The sequence below is a fragment of the Melopsittacus undulatus genome, chromosome 12 (genome assembly GCF_012275295.1).
Source record: "Melopsittacus undulatus isolate bMelUnd1 chromosome 12, bMelUnd1.mat.Z, whole genome shotgun sequence".
Taxonomy (NCBI): domain Eukaryota; kingdom Metazoa; phylum Chordata; class Aves; order Psittaciformes; family Psittaculidae; genus Melopsittacus; species Melopsittacus undulatus.
In genome coordinates, this window is record NC_047538.1 from 1559684 (window position 1) to 1583729 (window position 24046).

The following is a 24046-nucleotide window of genomic DNA, read 5'->3' on the forward strand; positions in this document are numbered from 1 at the left end:
AACACAGATGAATTGTTAAATCAGAACCTAGAATAATTCCTTCATTTTCACAAACCCTATTGACTTAAACAAATTATAATATGTTAAACTATAGTTTCATTAAAACCCATTGATATGTTACAGTTAGAGGAAAACTGCTCCTTCCTCTCTCCCTGGCTCCATACTCTCTTTCGAGGGTATATTGGCTCTTCTGAAAGAATTTAGTTGATGGTTTAAATCAGAGGGCTCAGCAATGGCTCCCAGCCTTAATCTCCTTACTCAGCAGCATGCTGACCCCACTAGAAGGCAAGTTCCTATCACTGTTGTCCCCAAGGAACAAGCAGTTCAACACTAACAACTACATTGTTCCTTAAGGACAATTAGCAAGATGACAAATAGTAAGACAATTCTAGCTTTTTTCACCAACTTGGTGGGCAAATTCCTTTCCTTTCCTTTGTATACCTTTGATATACCTATATTTGTATATCCATCACTTTGATACCGTGATAGAAGCCACTTTTATTGAATTCTTCATAGTTCAGTAAATTTATCTAAAGAGTATTTCTTTGAGCAGCAGCAGAAATAGCTGCTATAGGAGAGACTATTCCTTTTTGGGAAGAATACTAAAAAATGTTAAAAAGTATTGAAGCAGACACTGGAACTTGGACATCTACAATTCCTGAAAGCTCAAGAGCTCCAGTTCTATACCCAGAATACAGTAGTGTTTAAAGGAAAATATTATTTCATTCAGCAAAGAGCTTGTCCTTCCTTAGAAAAGCTTATTCTTAAACCTGAGGTAGATTCATTTCTATGAATAATCATAAATGTGACATGTCTTCAGAGCCCCTTTGGAGGAAACTGAATGAAATCCTAATACCTTCTATTTTTTCCTACTATAAGAAGTCACTGTTCCAGCTTGTCTTTCATAGTGTACTACATTCAGTTTTGGTTCTGAAAATACAGACAGAATTCCAAATACTCTGCTCTGATATTGTAAAAATTATTTGTTTCCATTTTTCAAAGTAAGTTTCATTAAAACTGACATAATCCCCCAGCTTCACATGATGGCATTGCCTAAGAAGCAAACATTCTTTAAGTAAATCTGAAGCTGCATTATAGAGGAATAATTAACCCCAGATTTTAAGACCCATGACATGCTGAAAGTTAGTACATGGCAATATTACACTGTTTTTCTAAAGAAATTAGCCAATATTGCCTGTTGTTTCTTTGCATTAACATTGACTGCTTGAAATCCTGCTCTCCTAGTCTGCTTCAATCCAACGAGTACAGTTATAGCACCATAACTTAGATCTATAGCTAACAAATTCCCTTGGCACCTATCACTTTCAAAAGAAAAGCCTTATGGAAGGTGTTGTGTTTCCCACCTGCAGCTTTCTTTACATTACTGCCACTGCTTATGTTAGGACTTGCTTTGCTCCTTCATAGTGCAACAAAGCATTGTGGGCTCAGCTCTGACTATCACTCACTGAGCAAAAACAACATAGCCATGTTTTAGTTGTTTTTTAAAGTGCAAACCTCTTCCGTAAGTGTGCCCCACTCTCCTGCAGAGGTGACCTCCTCCACAGCTCTCAGCAGAAAGAAAACAAATCTATGCTTCAGAGCCTAAATGTCCTGGCACCGCAGGACTTTGAGGTATAGAAACCCAGGAAGGTCACATTCTTCCTCCACTCAGCCATGTGGCACACTGGTACATGTGAACCCTGATTAAAACTCACCAAATTGCTAAATAGATGTCAATCATTAGATTATTACTTGCCCAAGCCAAGGGAAGATTCAGAAAAGGATTAATATAAATCATTGCTTCCCAAGTGTAATTCAGTCCCAGTTCCTGTCTAACAACCATGACTTGTGAGAAGTAGTGTCTGTTACAGATGTTGGTAGGAAGTTCATCTAGTCTTGCATTCATGCCATAGAATGCTGATGGGCAGAAACATACACAAGAAAATATATCTAGTCTGTACAGACCATTGTGCAGCTTTACTACTAATAGCTACATACTTTCCTTTAAAAAAGGGAAAAACCTCCACCTCTGCAGGGTTGTATTAGCATACCGACAAGGCCAGCAAGCCTGTGGGCAGAGACTGATGCTGGAGGACAGCTAGATGTCACTTGAGGACACAAGAGAGGCTTCAATATGCAGAAAAATTCAGACAGTATTTACTGCAGAATTAAATATCCTGTCCTAAAACTATTTCAGTCTCCCTAACTGCACATTCACTACCACACTTGCTCAGATAAACATGGGCACTCGCTTTGAAATGAACAAAAACATCAGTTCCCTGCTGGAAATAACAGGAAAAATGTCCTTAGTGCTGTTCCTTAAATATTTCTTAAGGGCAGTCTGCAGAAGGGAGAGAACTCCCTGAACACTTCCCTCTGCCTAAATACCCTTTCCCCCTTTACTAAGTAAGAGTCTTCTGAAAGCCACAGCTCCTGTAACTTTAAACCTAGGCTGAGATCATCATTTTAGTACTGACCAAACAGAGTGCAGAGGGCGGGCCTGGCCCTTCTTTGAGGACCACCTTAGGCATGCTCCCACCCCTTCACTAAAGCAAATAATGCTGACTCCAGTCAGCTTTCCTTAGTTGTATAGTTATTATCTGGGAAAACCTTCCCCCTCTAGACTACAGCAGTTAAAGGAATATTTGGAATACCAAAGTATTTTTTGCAGCGATTTCTTTTTTGTGATCTCAGTTCTCCAAAAATTGACCTGAATTTGAATCCATCTGGTCTCTGGATTGGAAAACTATTCTCAAAGCACACCAAAGATGTTTATTATGATCAAAGTTCAATTCTTCATCTTCGTTCTAGGCAGAGTACCTTTCATAGCACTTGCTGAAGAAGGTAAGAAGAAATGTTGGTTACAATGATTTCCAGTTAATTCCTGTAATGTAACAGTTTGTGTCCTTACTACTAGCCAATAGAATTGCTCTGTCCTGTTTATGAAACTTTCCTTCAAAACCTTAAGGTACTCCTCGGCATCTACTAGGGCTGTAATTGGGAAAGAAACACATCCAAAGTTTTCAGATGAGTTATGCTGTATTAGAAAAGCATTTTCTATGTGTCTGTGTAAAGGAAGAAGGGTATAAGCAGACAGGGAAGGCACAGCATCAGCCCTTGGAATGTTTGTAGTTTCACTGTATATATGCAAAGACAACTACAAGCAATAATTTAGTGGTAACTGATATTTAGGTTAATGTCACACATTAACTCTGTGACAGTAACTTGTAAATCTTTCCATTCAAGAGTTTAGCTTCAGTACTTTGAGGCACTGCAACAGCTTAGAATTTGAGCCTTATGGAGGATTTTGCTAATACTAACTTAGCCGTAAGCAATGTATACAAGAGAGGGAAACCAGGAAGAATTATTACGCAAGATAGATTTAGAAGAGCATTATGTATCTACTCAGAAAGTTCATTGGGCAAACTATATATTTATTTATAATTTTTTAAGAAAAATAAACCACACACTTTAAGGTAAAACAGATTAAGTCTTTTTACAGCTAAAGAAGTCTGATTAACAGTAAATAAGAATTACCTTGAGCAGTACTTGATTCCAGGAATTTTGCATTCAAAAAAAAAAACACTCTTTCTGCATAGTATTTGACTCATTATGAATGAATTGGCCATCAGGCAACATGCCTGATGTGTGAGGTATGTGCAAACAGAAAGTATGCCTGTAGTGGTAAAATACAGCTGCTGTTGCTATGGAACATGTCCCAGGTCCTAGTGCTCTGAAACAATAAACAGAGACTCAGCCTGCTTGTCTTCCAAAGCATAAATCTACTTGTCTGACTTAGAGCTAGGGACCCTAACTGAATGATGCGAACTAATTTTGTCTTGGTGTCAATCTGCATCATTCTGCTGGAATAGCGGGGCTATGTCAATATACAGGATGTGTGAATGTTGGCTTGAGACTTCTAATGGTAATTCCAGGTGCTCTGGACTGGATGTCAGAATGTGAGGCTGGAAGCTTGGAGTTGTATTTCAAAATTTCACAGAAAATGTAAAGTCCACAGAAATTAGGCAAATCCCAACTATTCCTTTCTAGGCTTACCGAGCTAGCTTACCTGAAAAAGTATCAGTATTACGTGGACCAAAGCTTAAAGCCATGAGAAATAAGGAAAAACCATCCCAAATTGATAAAATTCTCTCCAGCAGTTTCTAAGATACCAGAATACCAGGTACCTTTTCTTGTAGGAAAAGGTCTTTCATCTTCATCACAGGCTTTTGGGGAATTTTTAAGTATATTTTCTTTCTCTCAGCCCTAAGAGAAGGAGCCCAGCAATGCCCAGGTTAAAATCTTGCCAGCCAGAATGTTGAAGTATTTCCTGAGCGCAAGATTCTACTTCTATTTCCAATGTAGTTCGCACTGAACTCCACACTTGGATCTAGAACACAGTTCACAATATTTAAGGCCTTCTGTGTCTGTTTAGGTTTTATGACTTTACGTGGAACAAGTAATTTCAGATGACCTCCAAAGGGCACACTAGGAAAACAGACTCCAGATGTAAAATAAGCAAGTCTCAATTATTTAGCACGTGTATCAGTGCTGTTTACTGATAACCATTAGCAATTACAAGTTAGACTAGACTCAGAATGACAATTTCACCCTGGGCCATCTGTGCCTGCAGTGCTAGTGAAAATGTAAGTTTTTATGCTTGTATAATACTCAGGGGTGTGGGTATGTTCAGATACCTGAACCTCAGGCGTAGACAATTTGGCCTGAGGGGTTTTTAAGGAAAAAAGTCTACAGCCATTCTTCTGTTATACTTGGACACTCTTTTATGGATTGAGACTGACTCAAGAAAAGCAGGTTTGTTTCAATCAGGAAGCGTATTTCCAAAAAGATTATTAGGTCCAAATTCCTCCTTGAACTGCCAAATAAACTGAATTCAGCTGTTGATCCTAGTTTAAAGCATAACATTTTTCACCCTTCAAATAAGGGATCCACAATCTGAGTAGTTTCATCAGTATCTGTTGATGGATAACACTATTTGTGTTATCCACTCATGGTTTAAATCCTCACTGAAACAGCCAACTACTTTCTTGTTCCTACAAGCAAGGAGAGCCCTGAGCACTCTATACAAGCTGATGAATCTTTAGACTATTATAGGCTAAATATTTCCTATCCAATGATTAGCAGATAATTTTTGTCCTGTGATCCTGTTCAGCACATAAGAACTCGGCCAAGCCTTTGCACACAGAATCAGACCAAACGAGTTGAAATGGAAGTTAACCTGATTCTTTCTGGGCACAGCATTAATCAAACAATTAAAAGCACAAGTGCTTTAAGGAGGTGACATTTCCTAGTCTGAAACCTTGCCCCTGGTGCAGGTATCATTGCAAGGAAGGAGGTGACTCTATTGGCTGTCATATAACATGAATAAAAACTAACGAGATTGTTTAACAAGTTACCACATGTCACTTGAGCTGCATCAACTGTCCACATGCCTGATCTTACCTAGAGGCAAATATTAGATTATATCTCCTTATGCAAGTCTCAATTAAACAGGTTTATACTAGGTCACATTACATTATATTTCTGTTGAACTGTAAGTAAACACATAGGGTAATTGAGATGAAAAGTGTTTATATGGTAAGAGGAAATTAAAGTTTACAGTCAAATATGAAAGACTAAAAAGTATTTTATATTTTTGAAAATCATGAAGACTGGAATTGACAAAATAACAAGGAAGGATTGTGTCAAACAGATCTTGGTTTACTCCAAACGCTTCTGAAAATCAAACTGGGTAACTGCTGGTAGTACATAAAATGAACAATCAAAATGAACAGTCAAATGTGACTCAGAAGAATCAGTTTTGTACTCAGTAAGCATGACAAAGCCTTTCACTCTACATCTGGCTGCATCATGAATGATGAGTGCATTTGTGTATGTGTTCCCACATAGACCTCTGGAAATCTACATTAGCATGAGATGAATCTAGCTCTTCATGTCCAATACCCAAAACTTATTCATCACAAAGGGGAGAAAAACATCTTAATGGATCTCAATTAGTGAGTCCGCAAATTAGTGACTCTGTTTTGTAGCATCTTGGTAAAAGACCAGCAGAGAATAGATAAAATTTGTTTATCCCTCTTCACAGGGAAAGCACAGAGGCTTCAGAGAGGCTTGCCCATCCCTATGGCAAAAGATAGGTTTTGAATCTGTGTAACTTTACAAGCAAAAGATTTGTATTTAAAAGCTTACAAGTGGACTTTAACTCAGGCTGCACAGTGAAAACTGAAAAAAGGCACCCAGATTCTCAGCTCCTGTAATTCAACAGTTTCCACTGAACTGATGCATTTACCCAAGATCTAAAACTTGAAAATCATCTGCAGAAACCAGCAGCTGAGAACCTCAAGCATGTTTTAATAGAAAATAAAATGCCAGTAAAGGATAACCCACAGCATTCAGGCTGTTGGGCTCTGAGAGAAGCACGCAGTGTTTCTTCCTCATGTCATCTGAGGCAAGCCATACATCCATGCAGACCACAGAAACTACTGTTTGCCCAGCTCTAACACATGGTCTGTCTCAGTTGCACGTTTGTTTTGTTGGTTTGTTTGCTTTTTGTCTGGATGTGGTTAGGGACTAAAGGATGGAACCCAAATGCTGCCAGGTCTTACTATTCACTGCATCCTGGATTCATGCTGCAGACAAGGCAGCCTCGAAAAGGGCCTCCTCTAAGCTGTGTGCACACATACCCAGCTTGAATTCATGCTACAGCAAAGCCCCTATGGCTGTGTGGGGCACAACATGCTGCAGAGCATTTCAGAAAGAGATGTAGGATTGGGAGTATAGGTATGCTGGGATGTTCTACAGAGAAATAAATGAGAAACAATGAGCTCAATTTACTATTGATTTTAATTCACTGTCTCAGAAGCTTGGCCAAGATTCTCAAACCAAATAGAAGCTGATGCTGAACAAGTTCTCATGTTGCTTTAAGACTTCCTCGTGTTTTTTTACATCTTTGTATTTGTTGGGTACAAACACTACAACATCCAGCATAAACTGCATTAGAATATTCCTTTGCGAGGGCACAATTCAGCTGTGTACACCATTTCAAGCAAATACATATTCTCTTAGGAGAGCTTTAGTAGTATATGAGATACTGTGAAATCTGTAAAGGGGACACACTTCATTCCAAATGCATATTAAAGTGTTTTTATGACTGTGAAACCCATCCAAATATTAGTTAGTTTGTTATTAGTTAGTATCAAAGTCAGACTGAACATACTTGAATGAATCTTGTTGCAGGGTGGCAATATAAAGCAGCTAACCAAAAATGGCTGTGTGAACAAAATGAAAGCTTGAAAAGTTTCCTGTTTAGTATGCATATTTCAAACAAATGAGTTAGGAAATGATCATGCAAACAGTTCTGCTGGCAGACACAAGGGGTTAGAAACCTTCATCAAGGCACTGTGAAAGGGCATATGGTTATAGTCTTAGAGTTTGGGAAGGAAGTGATTCAGAGAAAAAAAAAATTAGTTTATTACTATATTAGAGGTAATTTCCTAATTCCTTTCCTCTCCATTTAAATATGCCAATATTTGTACACAGATTGTCTCCTCTCTGCTGCACATGGCCTCAGATTTGCTGATCCGTTACACAAAGTTTTATACTTTCCTCCTTGTCTTAGCTGCAATGCTCCTTGTCAGCAATGCAGTGATAAACACAGTGCTCCAGTTTTAGGTGCCACTTACAGAAAGATGCAGAAGACATTTACATTTGATCACAAGTCCAGTGTTGTTGCCCCAGTCAAACTCTTACTGCTCAGTTGCTAGTAAGACCTCAACCCAGGGCCATGGGGCAGAAAATACTGTAAAAAGTGGTTTTACTTCACATTCATGGGATAACAACTCTGAATTCAGTGTAATTATCAGTAAGAAATCAGAGACTGACACAGCAACAGTATTAAACCCATAAATCTTAGAAGATTCACTTCTAGTTCTCTAGTTCTCCAAGGAATACCCCATAATGGAATTAAATATTCTTTTCCTTTTCAATGCCCACAGCTCTGTGGTCAATTTTATCATGCACAAGAAAAGCTTAGTAAGTTACCAGCACTTCCTCCTGTGGCTTTGTTTCATAGCTCCGGTTGTGGGTCATATACACATCACTGCTCTTCAAGTGCTATTTTCCTCTCTATCTGCCCAGCTAAAATATACTTTATTTTTCTTTTCTGTGGGTATTAAATATAGCCATGTAGAATACTGTAACATTCAGAAGCCATGTGATTTCCTTCAGAAGCAGCAGAGTAGCTGAACCCAGGACATAGTTCTTTGTCACTTGGCACTGCAGAATTCAACTCTGATTTTGTTCCTTTGGCTAAGCCAGTCATAGCAATAGAAACCATCTGTAGTAGGGTGTGGTGACCAAAGGAAATGTTTCTGACAATTCAGCAAAACACTGTCATCAAGAGCTACACGGAATACCTGAACAAAGGCAGCCATGCTCTGAAGAAGGCTGAACTAAATCCTTTCTTGTGCATCACTGCTGCTTTTCAACTGCCAGATATACGATTGTGGTATTTTGTCATCCAGCTTCCTTAATTACATAAAACAAAGCTGTCAGTCCTTGTGAAAGAAAACTGTAGTAAGCATCGCAGGATTCACACAGACAGTACATACTTTCTCCTGAACAAGAAGCCTAGACACTTAAGCATACATCAGGGCATTTCTTTATTATGGCATGATACATTAGCCCAACTACCAGAAGGAATTACACAAGATACGCCAATGCTGTGGCCCCAAAGAGGCTAAGGATGCAAAGTGCTCAGGGTACTGCAGATGTTATGAATAATGCTGGAACCAGAGGTACAATGAGAATTTCAGTTTCCATTAAGAACTTCCTTTCTAGAGCCTCAAAATCTTAACTGTCCAAAAACTCAAAATCCAGAAGGTAAAACTCAGGATAAACTATATTATATTCCTCAAATCCTCAGATTTTCTAAGTGCAAAAAGTTCTGTAGCCTGAATTTGGCAGCATGAAACTATTTCACACATACAAAGACAACTATATGCTTTTATAAGTCCCAGAAAATACTTAAGCAATTATAGAGAAATAATGGAAAACTCCTACCAGAGAAGGTTGGGCTGATGAGGTTGGCTTTGGACCTGACTCTGGAATATATTTAAATTGAGGATGAAGCCAAATAACTGACAAAACTGTTTTTGAAAATCAGAGCTGCTGCTGAGACATACTGTATTCTGAGGGCAGATACCTTATCAAATCACACACTTTTGTTCAGCTTCTACCACCATTAATAAAAGTTTCCATTAAACTAGACCTGAATTGATTCCAATAACAAGATACTGACTCTAAGACTCACTTTGCTCAAATCTGTGAGTGAAGAATATTTCCTCAGAAAGGGAATTCCTGTATCAGGACAAATGCTGAATAAAATGTTGGCAAAACAGGACAGCCAATACACATGTACACACATAGTCCTTCAACCACTACTTGGTCTGTAACAATTCAAGAAGCAGATATGAAAAACATCAGTAAAGTCCAGATGTTAGCTCAGTAATATCTCAAATAGAAGAGTGGTATCTCCCAAGTGACCTGTCCCACTAAATTCTTTCCCTTGCTTCTCTAGAGCAGCATTCCCCAAAGCACATATCTGGCACAGCTGGATAGGATAAAATATGGTATCAATAAGATACACATAAAAATAGAGTTGAACTCTAAGCTCAAAGCTTTAGTTTAACAGTTCACCTGCTGATTTTTTTTTAGCTGTTATAAATAACTGAAGGTGCTTTTATTTTAATAGGTGCAGAGAGGCAATGAGCAATAAAGGTTATTTTAGTTCTTGCTAGAGGGAATCCTTTAAGGTTACCCATTTTTATCTACTGCTCTCTTATCACAGAGATGGAAACATTCTATTTTGAGGGCTTCCTATTTCAAGGACTAAACTAAAATACAGGCTTACAAATGCCTTTGCCCACTAGTGGCTGGGTTTATTCAGGCTGCCAGGAAAGAAACAAGATCCTACAACATTTTTCATCTTCAGAAGATCGTCGTTGGATTTGGAGATACCTGAAAGAAATGCTAATGAACAACAGTTTTACCACTCACTTTCCAACACAACCACTGTGCTTTGAAAGCAACCCTAAGAGGTTTTTCTAGTAAACTGGCATTCCATGCATAACAATGAGCAGTGAGCTCATCTTCCCCTAAGTGGGTCATGGGATGCTTAACCATGGGATGGTTTCAAAGCAGTATTAAACTTTTAAAGGCATCCCATTTTCTCCTGGTGTGAGAAGCTGGCAGCCTGATAGCAGCTGAGGACTTTGAACTGAAACACACCCAGCTGGAACTCTGGCAGAAAGAGATGCAATAATTCATTAACATCTGCAGCAACATATAGCTGCAAATAGAAGAGACCATAATGCTGGTTGGACATAATCACAGCACTGTGAGGCAATGTTTTCATTTACAGCTTTCTCGAAGATCGTATCAAGAACATATGCAAAAGCACTATTTAACCCTATGGCTCTTGCTACACTCATCCACATTAGAAAAAAACAAACAAATAACTAAAGCACATACAACCTTACATCCTATTTACAGTCTCTTTGATGTCAGTGATATATGTGCCTTGTACTGGGTAGAAGGAAAGACATTTCAAGTCCAATTGCTTCTCTCAATTCCAGTTAAATACTTTTTACTTTATTGCAACTTTCTGGGACAAAGAGTTGTCTGGTATTAGGTATTCCTTCTTACAAATGTAGTACACTGCTAAGTTACATCCCAGTCTGTCTTTTGGTCAGTTAGTAGTGTCAGCTTAAATACAACCCCCACTGTCTCGCCAGAAAAACAAACTTAGAAATACAGTCAGGGACTATTCCCCAGCAAATCCTGGAGCTGAGCTTGAACACAGAATTATGTGGATTGGACAGGATTGGGACATGATGACAGAAATCAGTAAGCTTGAGGCATGTAATAGGGGAGCCATATTATTCTCATTTCCCTTTACAGTAAAGGCAAGGCAGCACTACCTAGGGTGACCCAAATCTCAGGTGAGCTGAATTACCTTCTAGATTTATCTTTCCCTACAGACTACGAAAGGAGATAAGAGCAAGCAAACATTTTATTTAGGCCCCTTTAAGAACCTAAAATTAGGCCAGATTAATCTGGGCAACCTCCTTTTATCAATCACTGTACCCAGAGGGCAAATGTACTGAAGGAGATTTTCTACATTTCATTCACTGCCAAGAATCTGCAACACCTTTATCACGCAAATAGTGATTTCATGTTTCTTTGTGACAAACTAATTCTTTCCACCTTTGTTGTGTGACACTGTCCTACGTTCACTGTCAGGTAACTCTCTGGGGATGAAAGCTACTGGCATGCCAAGAGTATATTCAGAGGAGCTGCTTGCTAATATACGAAGTTAACTTTGTATATATAAAGGAAAAACTCTGGGTACAATATCGTACTTTAAAGACACAAAAATTATCATAAAGTAGTGCCATATCTTAAAAATGCCCTGATAGGTGGCTAAAGCAACACACCTAAATCAGGCCCTTCTATGCTATCTCAGCAGAAAATACGCAAGGCTGCTCACCTGGGATATTTCAACCAAAAATGACCAAAACATCCTATTTCTAAGCTAGATGGTAAAAATAACTTACCTTGGCCTGTTCTACACTTTCCATGGATTAGAAGATGATTTTTGGGAAACGCACTGACTTAATTAGACCTCATCTTGGCATAATATGAATATACTTTCTTCATCTGTTTGTGTCTCAAGTACTTCGTGCACACCCTTTTGGCTCTTCAAATGAAAGTGCATCTGCATTTGGGTTTATAAAGGTGTAAAAATATAAAACTCTATTTACTTGGGTAAACCAGGAATTAGAAGTTTAAGTTTAGACCAGTGTTTGGGCTCCTGGCGATGGGACAAAGCTCTCAGGCTTACAATGCCAGAGAGAGATGAAAAAGCATTACTTTGGTTCAAAACTGAGTTTTGGGAGCAAGGAAAAATATTTGCAAGTTTCCAGTAGAATTCAGGTGAGAGTTTCAAGCAAAACCAGAGATTGCTTTTTTCCAATGTCAAATCATTCATTCTCTGTATGAAAAGTTTTCTTTAAAGTGCTCAGTGTAATTTTGTTACTTATTTAAAAACTATATATTGTCTTTTTCATTTGAAATAACATTTTTATTTTAACCTTCAGCCATCACTGCAATTATTTCCTGGCAACAACTTACCTGGACAAACTTTTGCTCAAATTACTGAAATTAACATTAGATGCAAAATTTGAATCCAAGAAAGAATTTTTCAGAAGCTTAAGGGGTTTTGCCACTAGTTTTCGCTCAGGACAATGGCTATTATTAGCTGTTTAAATTTAAAACATCGGTATCTGGAGTTAGCAGAAACCCTTATACTCCAGGTAGCAGCCTAACAGCAGCCTCACCAAGCTTTATAAGCACACTGAATTAGAAGCTCCTAAGAGATACCATACTGCAGTAGCATCATACTGTGTATGGTCAGAGTTTTATGAATCAGCAAGAAACTTAGATTATATTTATGTTTAATATTGATATTACCAGTTGTCTTCATATATCCATCTTTAATGTTCTACCTTGTTCCATCTTATTTTTCCTATTGATGAAGTCTGAAGTGTTTGTAAAGAAAACATTGTGTAGGTCAAAACTTGCATGTCTGTTACATGAAAGAACACAGGTGACATACACAGGTCTGGAATGAAAAGGGAGACCTTACACTGTTGCATAAAAAATCCCTATTCAGCAATATTCAGCAAGTAATATGTTTAACTTAGAAAAAAAGCTCTGAATGGATTTGTGTAGGAATATTTTCTAAACTATAGCTACACCCATAAACATTAAAGATAGCTCTAAAAATAAAGGTTGCAGCTGGGACTGAGCTGAAAAATGGAAGAAAGCTGTTATTGTTTTAGAAAGTGGAAGATGCTTGAAGTAATTTATCAAATATATAAGTTAATGCCTAACTTTAGATTTGGAGTGGTTGCCTCCATCCAGAGGGAACGGGAAAACTTTTTCCTTAAAGAAATCTCTTCTTAGACAATATGTTTAGTAACCAGTAAGCTTCAAGGTTGTGCCAGGTTTAAGTGATGTGAATTTCAGCTCTTTATCATACAGCTTTGCACGAGACTATAGCAGAATTCAAAGGTAATCTATATAATTTTGCAAACCTAAGTGCACAGGGAAAGGAAGATGGAACACTACTCAGATCTCATGTTTAGCACAATTTCCATGTCAGTGTAGGCAGGACATCTGATTACCAAGTAAAATGCTAACTCATTTCCTAAAATTTTATTCAGCAAGCACAGTTGTAGAGGGAGAAGAAAGTGCAACAACAGATTTCAGAAATGACACAGAACTTGAAGAATCACCAACCCTGGTGAGTATCGTTCTGAATAGAGGTCCCTTTAGGGTACCCTGATTTCATATTCCTGCTATTGTCTCGTGTCTTACATTTTCAATAATCATTATAAAGAATAATCTTGAGTTCTAACATAAGAGCTCTAACACCAGTATCTTTGTTTTGCAAGCAATCAGGTTGAAGGTACTAAAGTTGAAAACACTTTTTTTGACAGTAGTTCTGTGCTGTAAAAAGCATTCATAACTGCTTCTGTGCTGCCATTTACCTTTAATACAGTATCTTTCCATTAGCTTCAGTGAAACCAAACTGACAATCTCTAAAAAAGTAAACAATGAAAAAGGCAGGTCTGCAATATTCTGCAGTGCTGTCCTACACCTTCCATAGTGCTACTGAGAGGTCATCCCATCTTGAGAGCCTCTGGCTGGGAAGACAAATCACCTTACTTTTCCTGTCACTGTACACAAATCAAAGATGACGTATGATAGCTAAGAGATCCTCCACCTGATAGACCAAGAGATTTAAAATGCTTATTTCATACATACAGAGCAAACATACTGAGATTTTCTTTTCCCTCTTTCTCCCCCCAAATTCTTGTAGTTGCCCACAAGACTACAGAGTGTAACCAATCTCTTGCAGTTTGGACAACTGATGACCACAGAAAGTGCATTTGCCCCAGTTGAAGACAGTGATAATTCTACTGGTTATGAAGTCAACACAGAAAATACTGATGGTAAATTCTTTCATTTGTTTTATTATATCAAAGTTCTACTGCTACCTACTAAACAATACCTGGAAAAATCAAATACTAAGTTGAAGGTGGTCTCAAAGGTAGCTTTGCTGAAAAAAGATTGCTAAAATTACTCAATAATCACTCTGCATCCTAACTTCATCACAGATGTGAACTGATAATAGGAATAAGTAGCTATATCATTCTGTTCACCAATGGTTGTTCTTGTACTTCACTCTCCTACCAGTAAAAAGGGAGAGAACAGAAGCATCATAATTTCTGCTCTTTCAGTCATATAACAGTACCAATGACTTAGTCTTAAGTTTAATGAATCTCACTTTAAAGTGGTCAGATGAACCTTTATGAGAAAAGAGATGGTTTTGTTTCCAGACCAACTTTCTGATAACGAAATGCAAATTCAGCAGAGTGTCTAAGAAAACTCAAAGAAACCATTCTTCATTTAATGTGAACAATAGCAGCTGTTGCCAACAGATGCTCAGTGTGAACTCTACCTCAAGTACAAGCTCAACAATCAGATTAGAAACACTGGAAGTCAATCAGGTTCACAGATATGTCAGGTTGCCCTATCAGAATACATTAGTGATAAACCCAATTCACATGAATGGCATCTGTCAACTGCACTGCAAGTCAGCTTGGTTTTAGCATATAGGCTTTTCTTTGAAACAAGTCAAATCAGATCTGGTGGCAATTGGGTTTCTACAAAGTCTTGTAGGAGATATATTATTCACTGCTTCTCCCCAAAGTAGCCCAAACCAATTACATCTAGACAGCAGCTATGAGCAAACACTTCTCTGTTTTGCTAGCTTCTTTTTGAAGCTTTCATGTTCTACAGCAGTTTTATGTCCCTCAATAAATCAGACACGTTTGTTTAAAAATTGTACATGCTTTTATCTCCTTTCCCAGCCTACTTGTCTCTGCTGAGTGTAGACTTCTCAGCTTACCATTAAATAACAAACTGTTCAGCAGATTTGAATTTTATGTAGAATTTGCAGATGTTTCTAAAAGGATACATGAAAGATTAGGGATTAGATACTTGTAATGAATTCAAAGCAGCATTTGTGTTTCATCTGTTTCTCATGAGTTCTCAGCTACAAATTCCAGGATTAGAGAAGTATACTAAACAGATTTTGTACAATCTTCCAGACACAAAAGACTACTTAAGGAACTTGAGGTTCTTTCAAACCGACAAAAAAGCCTTTAGTAATAAAGAGTAGTTCAGCAAATAAAGGTCTGCCTTGCTGTCAGCATATCAGCATAAATTCATCTCAATTAAAATCTTATTTCTGTCTTAATCATTTTATACCAGGTATATCCTTACTGATCTTGATGTGACCACACTTCAGCTTCACTAGTATACATTAGATCAATCAATCCCTTAGATTTTAATTTCTGTTACTTCAGAGATCTCTTTTCATTCATTCTCTCAAGCTTCTCATTTGCTCACTTTTACAGAAAGAACAACCTATTACATAACCCCAAACCACTGTAATAAAAGTTTGATAAACTTTTTCCTTGGATAAGTAGATTAGTTTTCCTTGGATAAGTAGATTAGTTTTCCTTGGATAAGTAGATTAGTTTTCCTTGGGTATAGCATTAAAAATTGGGAAGGAAAACTCCATACAAAGCTGAGCAAGTAATTAAATAATTGTTCTCTCTTTGGCTTTACAGGTGGACTGAGTGGCGAGCCAGAGAAAACTGAAAAAGGTATGAACAGAAGTAACCCTTACAAAAACAAGGGAGAAGTTAACTGCTGGGTGATACCCTTCAAAAAGCTACTAGTGATGCCCATGCTATACTTAAATAAAAGTTTTGGCAGGAGCCATAAGCTCCTCCCCGAACTCTTCCTCTGTTTCACCCCACAACTGTCTCCACAGCCATATCTCTATGGAGCCCCCAATCCCAAAAGCACTTTTATAGGTTACAAAAAGCCTGCTGAACTTACCCAACCTAATTCAGAGTTCATAAGATAACTTTCCCCAAAGAGTGGGATACAGCAGAACACTGTCAGCTCTATCAGTAGCCTCCTATCAGTGGTCTTCATCAGAAACATGGTAACATTCCTGACTTTCTTTCAGGTGGTCTGGAAACAATTGCACTGGTTGGAATAATTATTGGAGTCATAGTTGCAGTTGGAATCCTTGCAGGAATCATCATTGCTGTTGTAAGGAAGATGTCAGGCAGGTACTCGTAAGTAAATTGTTATTCAGGCTTTTCAAACAAGCACCATCCTCTGAGCAAGGTCACAGGGATTGCTTTTGGAAATTTCTAATGCTGTTTTGGCACAATAACCTGTTTCATGACCTCACAGCACCAATGTGAGGTGGGTGATCTAAACCCACTTACACACCTCAGAGAAGTTAGTCAGACACTGTGTCCATGCAGTTATAATAGTTATCAGGTGCATGGGTTTTGGATTACTCCACTGCACAAAGGTAAAACCCAGTATGAAGTATTACAAGCCCAACTTCTGGAAGTGCTGGATAACATGTGACACAAGTGATCTTTATCTTATTACTCTAGACATTTGTAGAAGCTGTTTTGGTATCAACAAGATTCACTGGTGCCATGTAAATCTGAAGTGCTTATAAACTCCAAACTAGTAAGAAAACCACACTACATTTCTTGAGCACTATTGATACAGCATTAGGATAAAGCAAACTATGAACTGGAAAGTGAAATAAGACATACAAGAAGAGGGAGTAAAGACCACATAACATTTGGGTAAGTATGAACATAAGACATCTGGGTTTTTGTCCTACAGGCCCTGAAAATAGTTGAAATAAGCAGTCACGCTGTTCTACACCAGAAAAATACAAGTGCTTCTTATAAGAACTAAAGACTATTCCTGTATCTGTGTGAGAAGATGATCCATGGAAAATATGGTTGAGAAATTCCAGATCTATGGGGATCCCACACAACTCTACAGACTCCCACTGCCCCAGACTACAGAGTATGGAATATTTCATAAGGTTTTTACTAACCAGGAGTTTAGTAGAAGCACAAAATGATTATGCAGTAAGAAAAAACCCATCAGCAATGAGATTTACATCTGAAATGTGATTTGCGAGTAATATATATATATATCTCCTAGCTTTATTTTTAAGCACTACCAAAGATTATTTCACATTACATTTTATACATTAAAAAAATTTCCAGAATCTTAAGTGGTTTTGGCTGGTTAAGTGCTTGTGGCATGTTTATCTACCAAATGATGTATCAAAAAGAAGGGAATGGCTTCAGAGAGACACAATTATGTACAAGATTGATACTGGAAGCTAAATCTTTCCACTACTGATACAGATTTTCTGCTCTTGATATTTACATTATGTGGCAAAACATGGTAGGCCCAGCTGGAACTGACCTACCAACTGAAAGCTTGCTCTTCTGACTGCTGCACCAGGAATTTCCTGTCTTCTCCTGTTGCAGAGACATGCAGGGATTGAAATACACATCCTGAATTAAAGGGTGCTTGGAAAATACCCAGTTTTGATGGGTCACTTTAACCAGTTACTCAGCCCAATTTAGAGCTGATATGTAGAAGCTTTTGAATTAGCATATACATTTTTTTTTCCTAACTGTATAGTTGGCTTCTTTGATAACGTGTGCAAAACAAGAACAGAATATGTTAGTAGGATATGAAGCATCTTTGGAATCCACAGCTTTTCTGTGGCATGTTTAGTGCTGCAGTACCTGAATGCACAGAGTGCAGAGCAAAGGCTTTGTATGTCAAGTGATATGCATCATGTTTTTCAAACTTTAAGGCACTTACGTGTTTGGTGTAAAAATCATGATAAACCATATGGTCAATAATTGCTAAACATGTCAACTATATGTGCTTTTGTTTCATTCATGTGCCTTCAACTACCATTTCAAGCTTTGAAAATAAAGATTATAATGTAAACTGTCTTATTTTGCAATGTTATTTTCTTTTAAATAAATAAAAAAATGTTTTAAACTTCCCTCAATTTTCCTGAATGATTTTGTAACTTGTCTTCTGTGGCTTATTTCTGCTTACACTCAAAAGCTGCATAAAACTAAAGGACAAATTAATGATACCACTGTACAATGAATGCACTATATACAAACTTGAAACAAGTTTAAGCCTAGTGTGTATCTTAAGTCAGCCCTTTACTAATGCAAGTTGGTATTGGGCATTTTTAAAGTACAACATTCAAGGGTCAATGTAGGCTTGAAATAGGTTGAAAAGTTTTCACAACTTCTATGAAAGCCATAGGACCTCAGTTTAGCTTTTTTAAAAGAAGCTGTTTAACTTCAGCAACAGTTGATTTTTTCACCTCTGACTCACTGCACTGTGCAGCATTACTCATGTAACAAAGTCATGCAGTGAGGGTAAACTTTCATTTTTGAAAGTTCTGGTACATCAAATAAGTTATCTTCCAAGAAAGCACATCTGAAGTCTTACAGATGAACACACGAGGTCCCATCCCTGAAATACAATTCACACACACCTTAATCAACTTCCACTTCCAGTGACTCAGTTCAGTTGAAGACTGAACTTGGCTAGAAAAAGTCTAATTTTTCATATTAGCATCCTTTGCCCCTGTACTTTTAGGTTATGGTACTTAAAGGGGACCAGATTAGTTCAGGTATCTTGTTTCCAAGTGTCCACACATACCACTGGTTTTTCAAAGAGAATTATAACGAAGTTTCACACAATTGTTTTATGTGCTTGTTTGATGTATGTGAATTAGCTAAAAATGCATGTAAACTCATACATGGGCAGGAAGATTACAGCTTTTTCTTATCATGGCAACATAAAAGAATAGGAATTTCTGTTACTCTAGATTTAACAATTTCTTGTCTGTAATGGACACTATCCAGTAACATGCACTCGATGTCTGACCAAATGCATGCCTCATGGAATTACGAATTATTCAACCACTGGAGGAAACAGCACAGATGTCACCAGTTTCTTCTGTTAAGCAGGAATTTAATTTCATGATACAAGCATTCTAGAAATATTGACTCAAAAAATCCATGCAGAGGTCTATATTCCATATGCAAACTACTGCAACCTTCTGTGACTGAGCTTTTATTGGCTTGGATGATCTATATTCCCACTACTAGTTCAGGACTTCAGAGGTAGATTAAACATAAGCCATGTTTTTTGGTAGAATCTGCATGGAAGATGGGATCTTTTCTGTTTTACAAGAAGCCACACAACACATTATCCTAGGGCAAATACTTCTGTAAGCCGAAATGAATGATCAGTACACGTGTTTGCAGAATCAAGGCCCAAGGTCAGGAGACTTCCTATGCATGAGGACACACAAGGAAACAACAGCTCCATACTTCCAACAGCTGGTCAGGTTTGATTTTTATTCACAGCGAACAACAGTAAATATATCAACACTTGCTTTTAACTTAAAGCCATTAGTCCTGATTACATCCATTCCTTTATGGTTACTAACAGTAATGTTCCCTTTTGCAACTTGGCTTGGAGTCATAAATGTAGCTCTCCTCAACAGACAAGCAGGCACCAGGCTTCCTGTGAGAATGCCAGATGTCAGTAGAAAGTATCATAAACATAGTTGTCCGTTTGTGTCTGTGGGGAAGATACACATCAGTATACTATGAAAGCAGTGACTTGATGCATCAGTATTTATAATACTTCTAGACATTCATACAGCTATTATTACAGGAATTAATGAAAGAAGTTTTTACTAAAAGATCAGAAAATGTCAGAACAACAAATTCAATAAAATTAGCAATAATTAAGTATGAACCAGAAGAATCACAGAGATCGTTACTCCAATCAATTTTCAAAGTGTTCATTTATAGTGAAATATGAATTAAAACATTCAGCAATTGCTTTTAATCTATTTTATCTGCACTATGTTACTGAAAGTATCCTAACCACATACTATTTCATAAAATACAGCCTGCACATTAACATTTGCCAAACTCAAAAGCACTGATACATCATTCACATGAGGATGGTAAGTACCTCCAGTTCAGGAGAGAATGATAACACCGATTATGTGACTTGCCAAGGCTTACAACCACAGGTAAGGGAAGAGTCACCAACCCAGAAATGTTTAACCATAAGTCCTGTCACAGGTCCATACTAGTTTAGATGAAGCAATGTTCCATTATGATTTATTTTAGCATGAACTTTAACGTTATTTAATATCAGATAGCAACAATGGGGAGAAAAACTTACTGAATCTACCAAGAACCTTCGGGTCAGAAATATGCTGTGCTGGTTTTGATCAAAAATTCCATTTAAAAACATCTCCACCCCCTGAAATTTTGCACTGTAGATGTTACTGAACTGCTACAATTCAAAGCTTAAGTTTTCACTGGCCTACACCATGTCTCAAGACACTGTTATACCTGTTTGTCAGATCAACCACAGCCATCCTTTTTCAGCCAGCTTTTTAATCCTAAAGCATTAATTATAGTGAAGTTCCCAGCATGTACTTTTGTCAGGCAACTACTGATGGATACAGAAGTTAGTAGTGGATATGTAACTTAACACTAGGTGCCATAATGAGAAGGTTGAATTAGGGCTTTGTATATTTCTCACAGCTGCAGCATTAAGGCATTTATGTATAAATAAACTCAGCATCACATCAGCCATGTGTCTTTGTCCAAGCCTTGTGGATTTAGGCACTGGATCAAACCCACAGCTCCCCCTACTCTGCAACAAACAGTTGGACAGGAACACAAAAGTCCCCATTCAATCATGCAGCTTGGAAGGCTCTTCCAGGCTGTAGGAGTCACATTTTCAGACTCTGGTAAGTGCTAAATTGGCAAGTGTCTCAGAAGGCAAGGAGTGCTACACATTCCATGCATTTTCAAGGTTGCAATCCATTTCCAGACAGCAGTTGGCAAGGATGATTGATTGAAAGCTCAGAACCAAAAGCAAACAGTGCCATCCACAAAAAAAAGTGGAAAATGTGTGAGGTGAAAGTGGAGAACTGCAGAATATTGTCTTCAATAAACATTGAATTTTCATTCACATTTCCAGAATGAGCCAAAATAAAACAAAGGACTTGCCCACTTGCAAGGGATGTTTCAGATGGGAAGACACATCAGTAGTAAGATAAAACTTGTATCAGGAGAAAAAATGTTTTGTTCTGACAGATTAGAAGTTTGTCTCAAACACATCTGTCCAGGGTCTGGCATACACAGGCTCTAATCTTTTCCTTTGCTACATTTCAGGTTAACATAGAACCACAAATCTAAGTGTCCTCTGGGATCCCACAGCACAGATATAAGGGTAAGGAACCACTCAATTCATCTTGGGCTGCTCTTGCAGTATTAGAGTGTTCCACTGCATAGACAGACAATATTCCTTATTGTTATGTGCAATCAGGATCCGTAGAATTACCAAACATTAAGCCTTGAAGTTCACTTAAATGCACTTGGATATGGCTGGATATATTTTTCCACAACTGCCCTTAAAATCTTCTGAAATAGGTTCTCTGAAGGATAAAGAAGGTATTTCCTTACATTAAACCACCACAAATCCTATCCAAGTTGAAATAAGGAATACTGGGACAAATGGGTAGAACACCAAAGTCAGATCTTCCCTCTATAGTAAGTGTTGAATGGGTAAGTGCTCACATACAGATTCTTCCAGAAATAATATCCTTTTAAGTTTACTTGTTCCTTAATCTAGAAATCCAGAAGATACACCTCAAATGAAACTCTGGTGTAATGATTACACAGCTTTCAATAAAACTGGCTTTTGAAAGATTTCTATGAAGTCCACCACACCTTCCAGCAAACCGTACCAATACTGAACTATCCTGCCAGAAAGGTTCAGCTTCTCTAGGTACATGTTCCTGAACCATGTGCTGGTTCTGCTAGACTAGACCTGTACTCATTAGCAAGCTTCCCACAATACAGTAACTATAGCCCATTAAAAAGTCAGATGGATTTGATGATTTCTACTGAATATTTCCTGTTTTTTGACACAAAGTATGGACCAATCATGTGTAGTCTTGTTACACTTCAGGATGCACATCACTAAGAGCTTTTTTGTGTTTACAGTTACAAGCCCCAGGATGCACTTTTCTGCAAAACAAAGAACCGCTTTTAGTCAATAAAGATTGAGTTTCCAACAAATTTTTGCACCTCTCTCCTCCCCACTGCTAAATCTACCTTAGCAAAATGAAAAGGGAGTAAAGGATTTTTCATTGCTTACCTTCCTGAAAGCATCATTAATTATAATGAAGTCTATAAAGAAAACTTCAATCTTCCATGCTCTGCATCTAATTTAGAACTGGACTGATTTTCTTCTGAAATAGTACAGCAGCACTGGTATAAACCAGGTTTTAGTTTTCCTAACAGTATATAATCTAGGAAGACACTGCAGCAGAAGAAAGTAACTGAAGTAACTGCAAACTTATCTTCCAATAGGAAAGGGAGCACAGTAAGAGCAATACTTATTCAGTACAGCAATAATTCAAGTAAGACCCAGGAAAAAAAAAAAAACCAAGAAGAAGCCAGCAACAACATCAAGCCAGCAATAACAACAAGCCAAACAACCCAAAAGAACACACCTCCCTCTCATTTTTGAGGTGAAAATGGTAGGAAGAATCTGTCCTAATCTTCAGAGAAGCCCTCTTTCTCCTGTGGAGAACAGGAAACTACTGACATTTTAAGAAGATAAATTTTTCTGGAGTACACAAACCCTTTAATTTTTCCTAAAATAAGACTACCACCTGGTAACAACTTAAAGGTAACACTGACCAGCAACTGAGTTAAATAATTGACTAGAAGTGGATGAACCTAAACCCTTAAAGCACTTCCTCCTTACCTCTGAAACTATTAAACATTTTTAACAAGGCAATTTTAAATGCACTGATGTTTGCCTTAGTTAACTAGTAATGTATGTCTCATTTGAACTGGGAAGCAACTCGATTTCCTGCTCTTATCAACCACATTATCATCACATAACACATTCCTTTAGAGTCCTGTGGATATTTTTCCTTGCAACATTTTTGATTCATCCTGTGCAGGAAGGAATTATCAGCTTCAGCAGGTGTACTCAGGGGAAAAGAGATGGGAAAGTCAGCTCTTCCTCATTTCCTGTATACCATTTTGAAAAAAACCCACAAAAATTTAATAAACAGCAATAACTGCGCATAGCAAAACACACACTAGCTTCCTTCTGAAAGGAATTTCCTCTCCTGTGCACTTAGTCCTGATGCAATAAAGATGCACTAAGAAATACTAAGGGACAGCCATTTGCAGAACTGTATTTCCCTGCCTATACTCATACAAACCACTTACACCATGAGAATTAAGTCTGCTTCTCACATCTTAGACATAGCTTTAGAAATTGATGATACAAGAGACTGACCTAAACCAGCCCTTTAAAGGCAATTTGCATAGTAAGATACAGCTTGCTTTAACAGGCAGCCTTTGCTTTATCAGTAATGTAGTAAAAGAATTTACATAGTGTAAGTTGCTGCGTAAAGTTATCTCTGTGTTCCAGAGCTGGACTTAGTCTTAGGAAGCTACTCCTGGCACTAAGATCTGTAAGAGACAATATTAATGAAATTATGAAAACATACATTGCTATTAACCACAGCTCCCAGGGGAGCAAACCCTGCCAACTGTACAAGTGCTGAATTTAAATGTTTAACTCCAGAATTATGAAGTCACTCCTTGAAAACAGTTTTCCTGACTGCTTTCTCCAGCTCATGATTAGCTTACTTCCACAATAAGCATGCTTGACTGACTGAGTGGAAATTAATAAAGTCTCTGAGAAGGTAAGGCATGCTTGCATTTCATGCAGAAAACTAAACCATCACCACAAGAACAACTTGTAATGTAAAAAGAAATACACGAGCAGAACACTGGAACAAAAGACTCGGTCCACACCATAGGCTAGTAATGCAGAAGCACCATAACTGCACACAGAAAACCGTACCCTAGCACCAGCTAGTGGT

General features: G+C 37.8%; 2 protein-coding genes across 4 annotated transcripts in view; one reads left to right on the forward strand and one right to left on the reverse strand.

Annotated features, from left to right (window-relative positions):
• Positions 1-24046, reverse strand: part of DHRS3 (dehydrogenase/reductase 3) — a 180028-nt gene that overhangs the window by 150011 nt on the left and 5971 nt on the right. The window lies entirely within an intron of this gene.
• PDPN (podoplanin) lies at positions 2633-17967 on the forward strand. 3 transcript variants are annotated; one of them, XM_031042448.2, is made up of 6 exons: positions 2633-2844; positions 13308-13387; positions 13967-14099; positions 15786-15821; positions 16193-16304; positions 16879-17967. In XM_031042448.2, the coding sequence occupies exons 1-6, from the start codon at positions 2769-2771 to the stop codon at positions 16883-16885; spliced, it is 444 nt and encodes a 147-aa protein (XP_030898308.1). In that variant the 5' UTR covers positions 2633-2768; the 3' UTR covers positions 16886-17967. The 3 variants fall into 3 exon arrangements, with proteins under 3 accessions (XP_030898308.1, XP_030898309.1, XP_005141751.1); XM_031042449.2 differs by having other exon boundaries at positions 16193-16298; XM_005141694.2 differs by lacking the exon at positions 16879-17967 and having other exon boundaries at positions 16193-16350.

Bases quoted from the DNA above. Each gene is read 5' to 3' on its own strand.
- PDPN (XM_031042448.2), top strand. From the start codon at position 2,769: ATGTTTATTATGATCAAAGTTCAATTCTTCATCTTCGTTCTAGGCAGA. The intron at 13,388-13,966 runs GTGAGTATCGTT...AAATTCTTGTAG, and splicing joins TTGAAGAATCACCAACCCTG to TTGCCCACAAGACTACAGAG. The intron at 15,822-16,192 runs GTATGAACAGAA...ACTTTCTTTCAG, and splicing joins GCCAGAGAAAACTGAAAAAG to GTGGTCTGGAAACAATTGCA.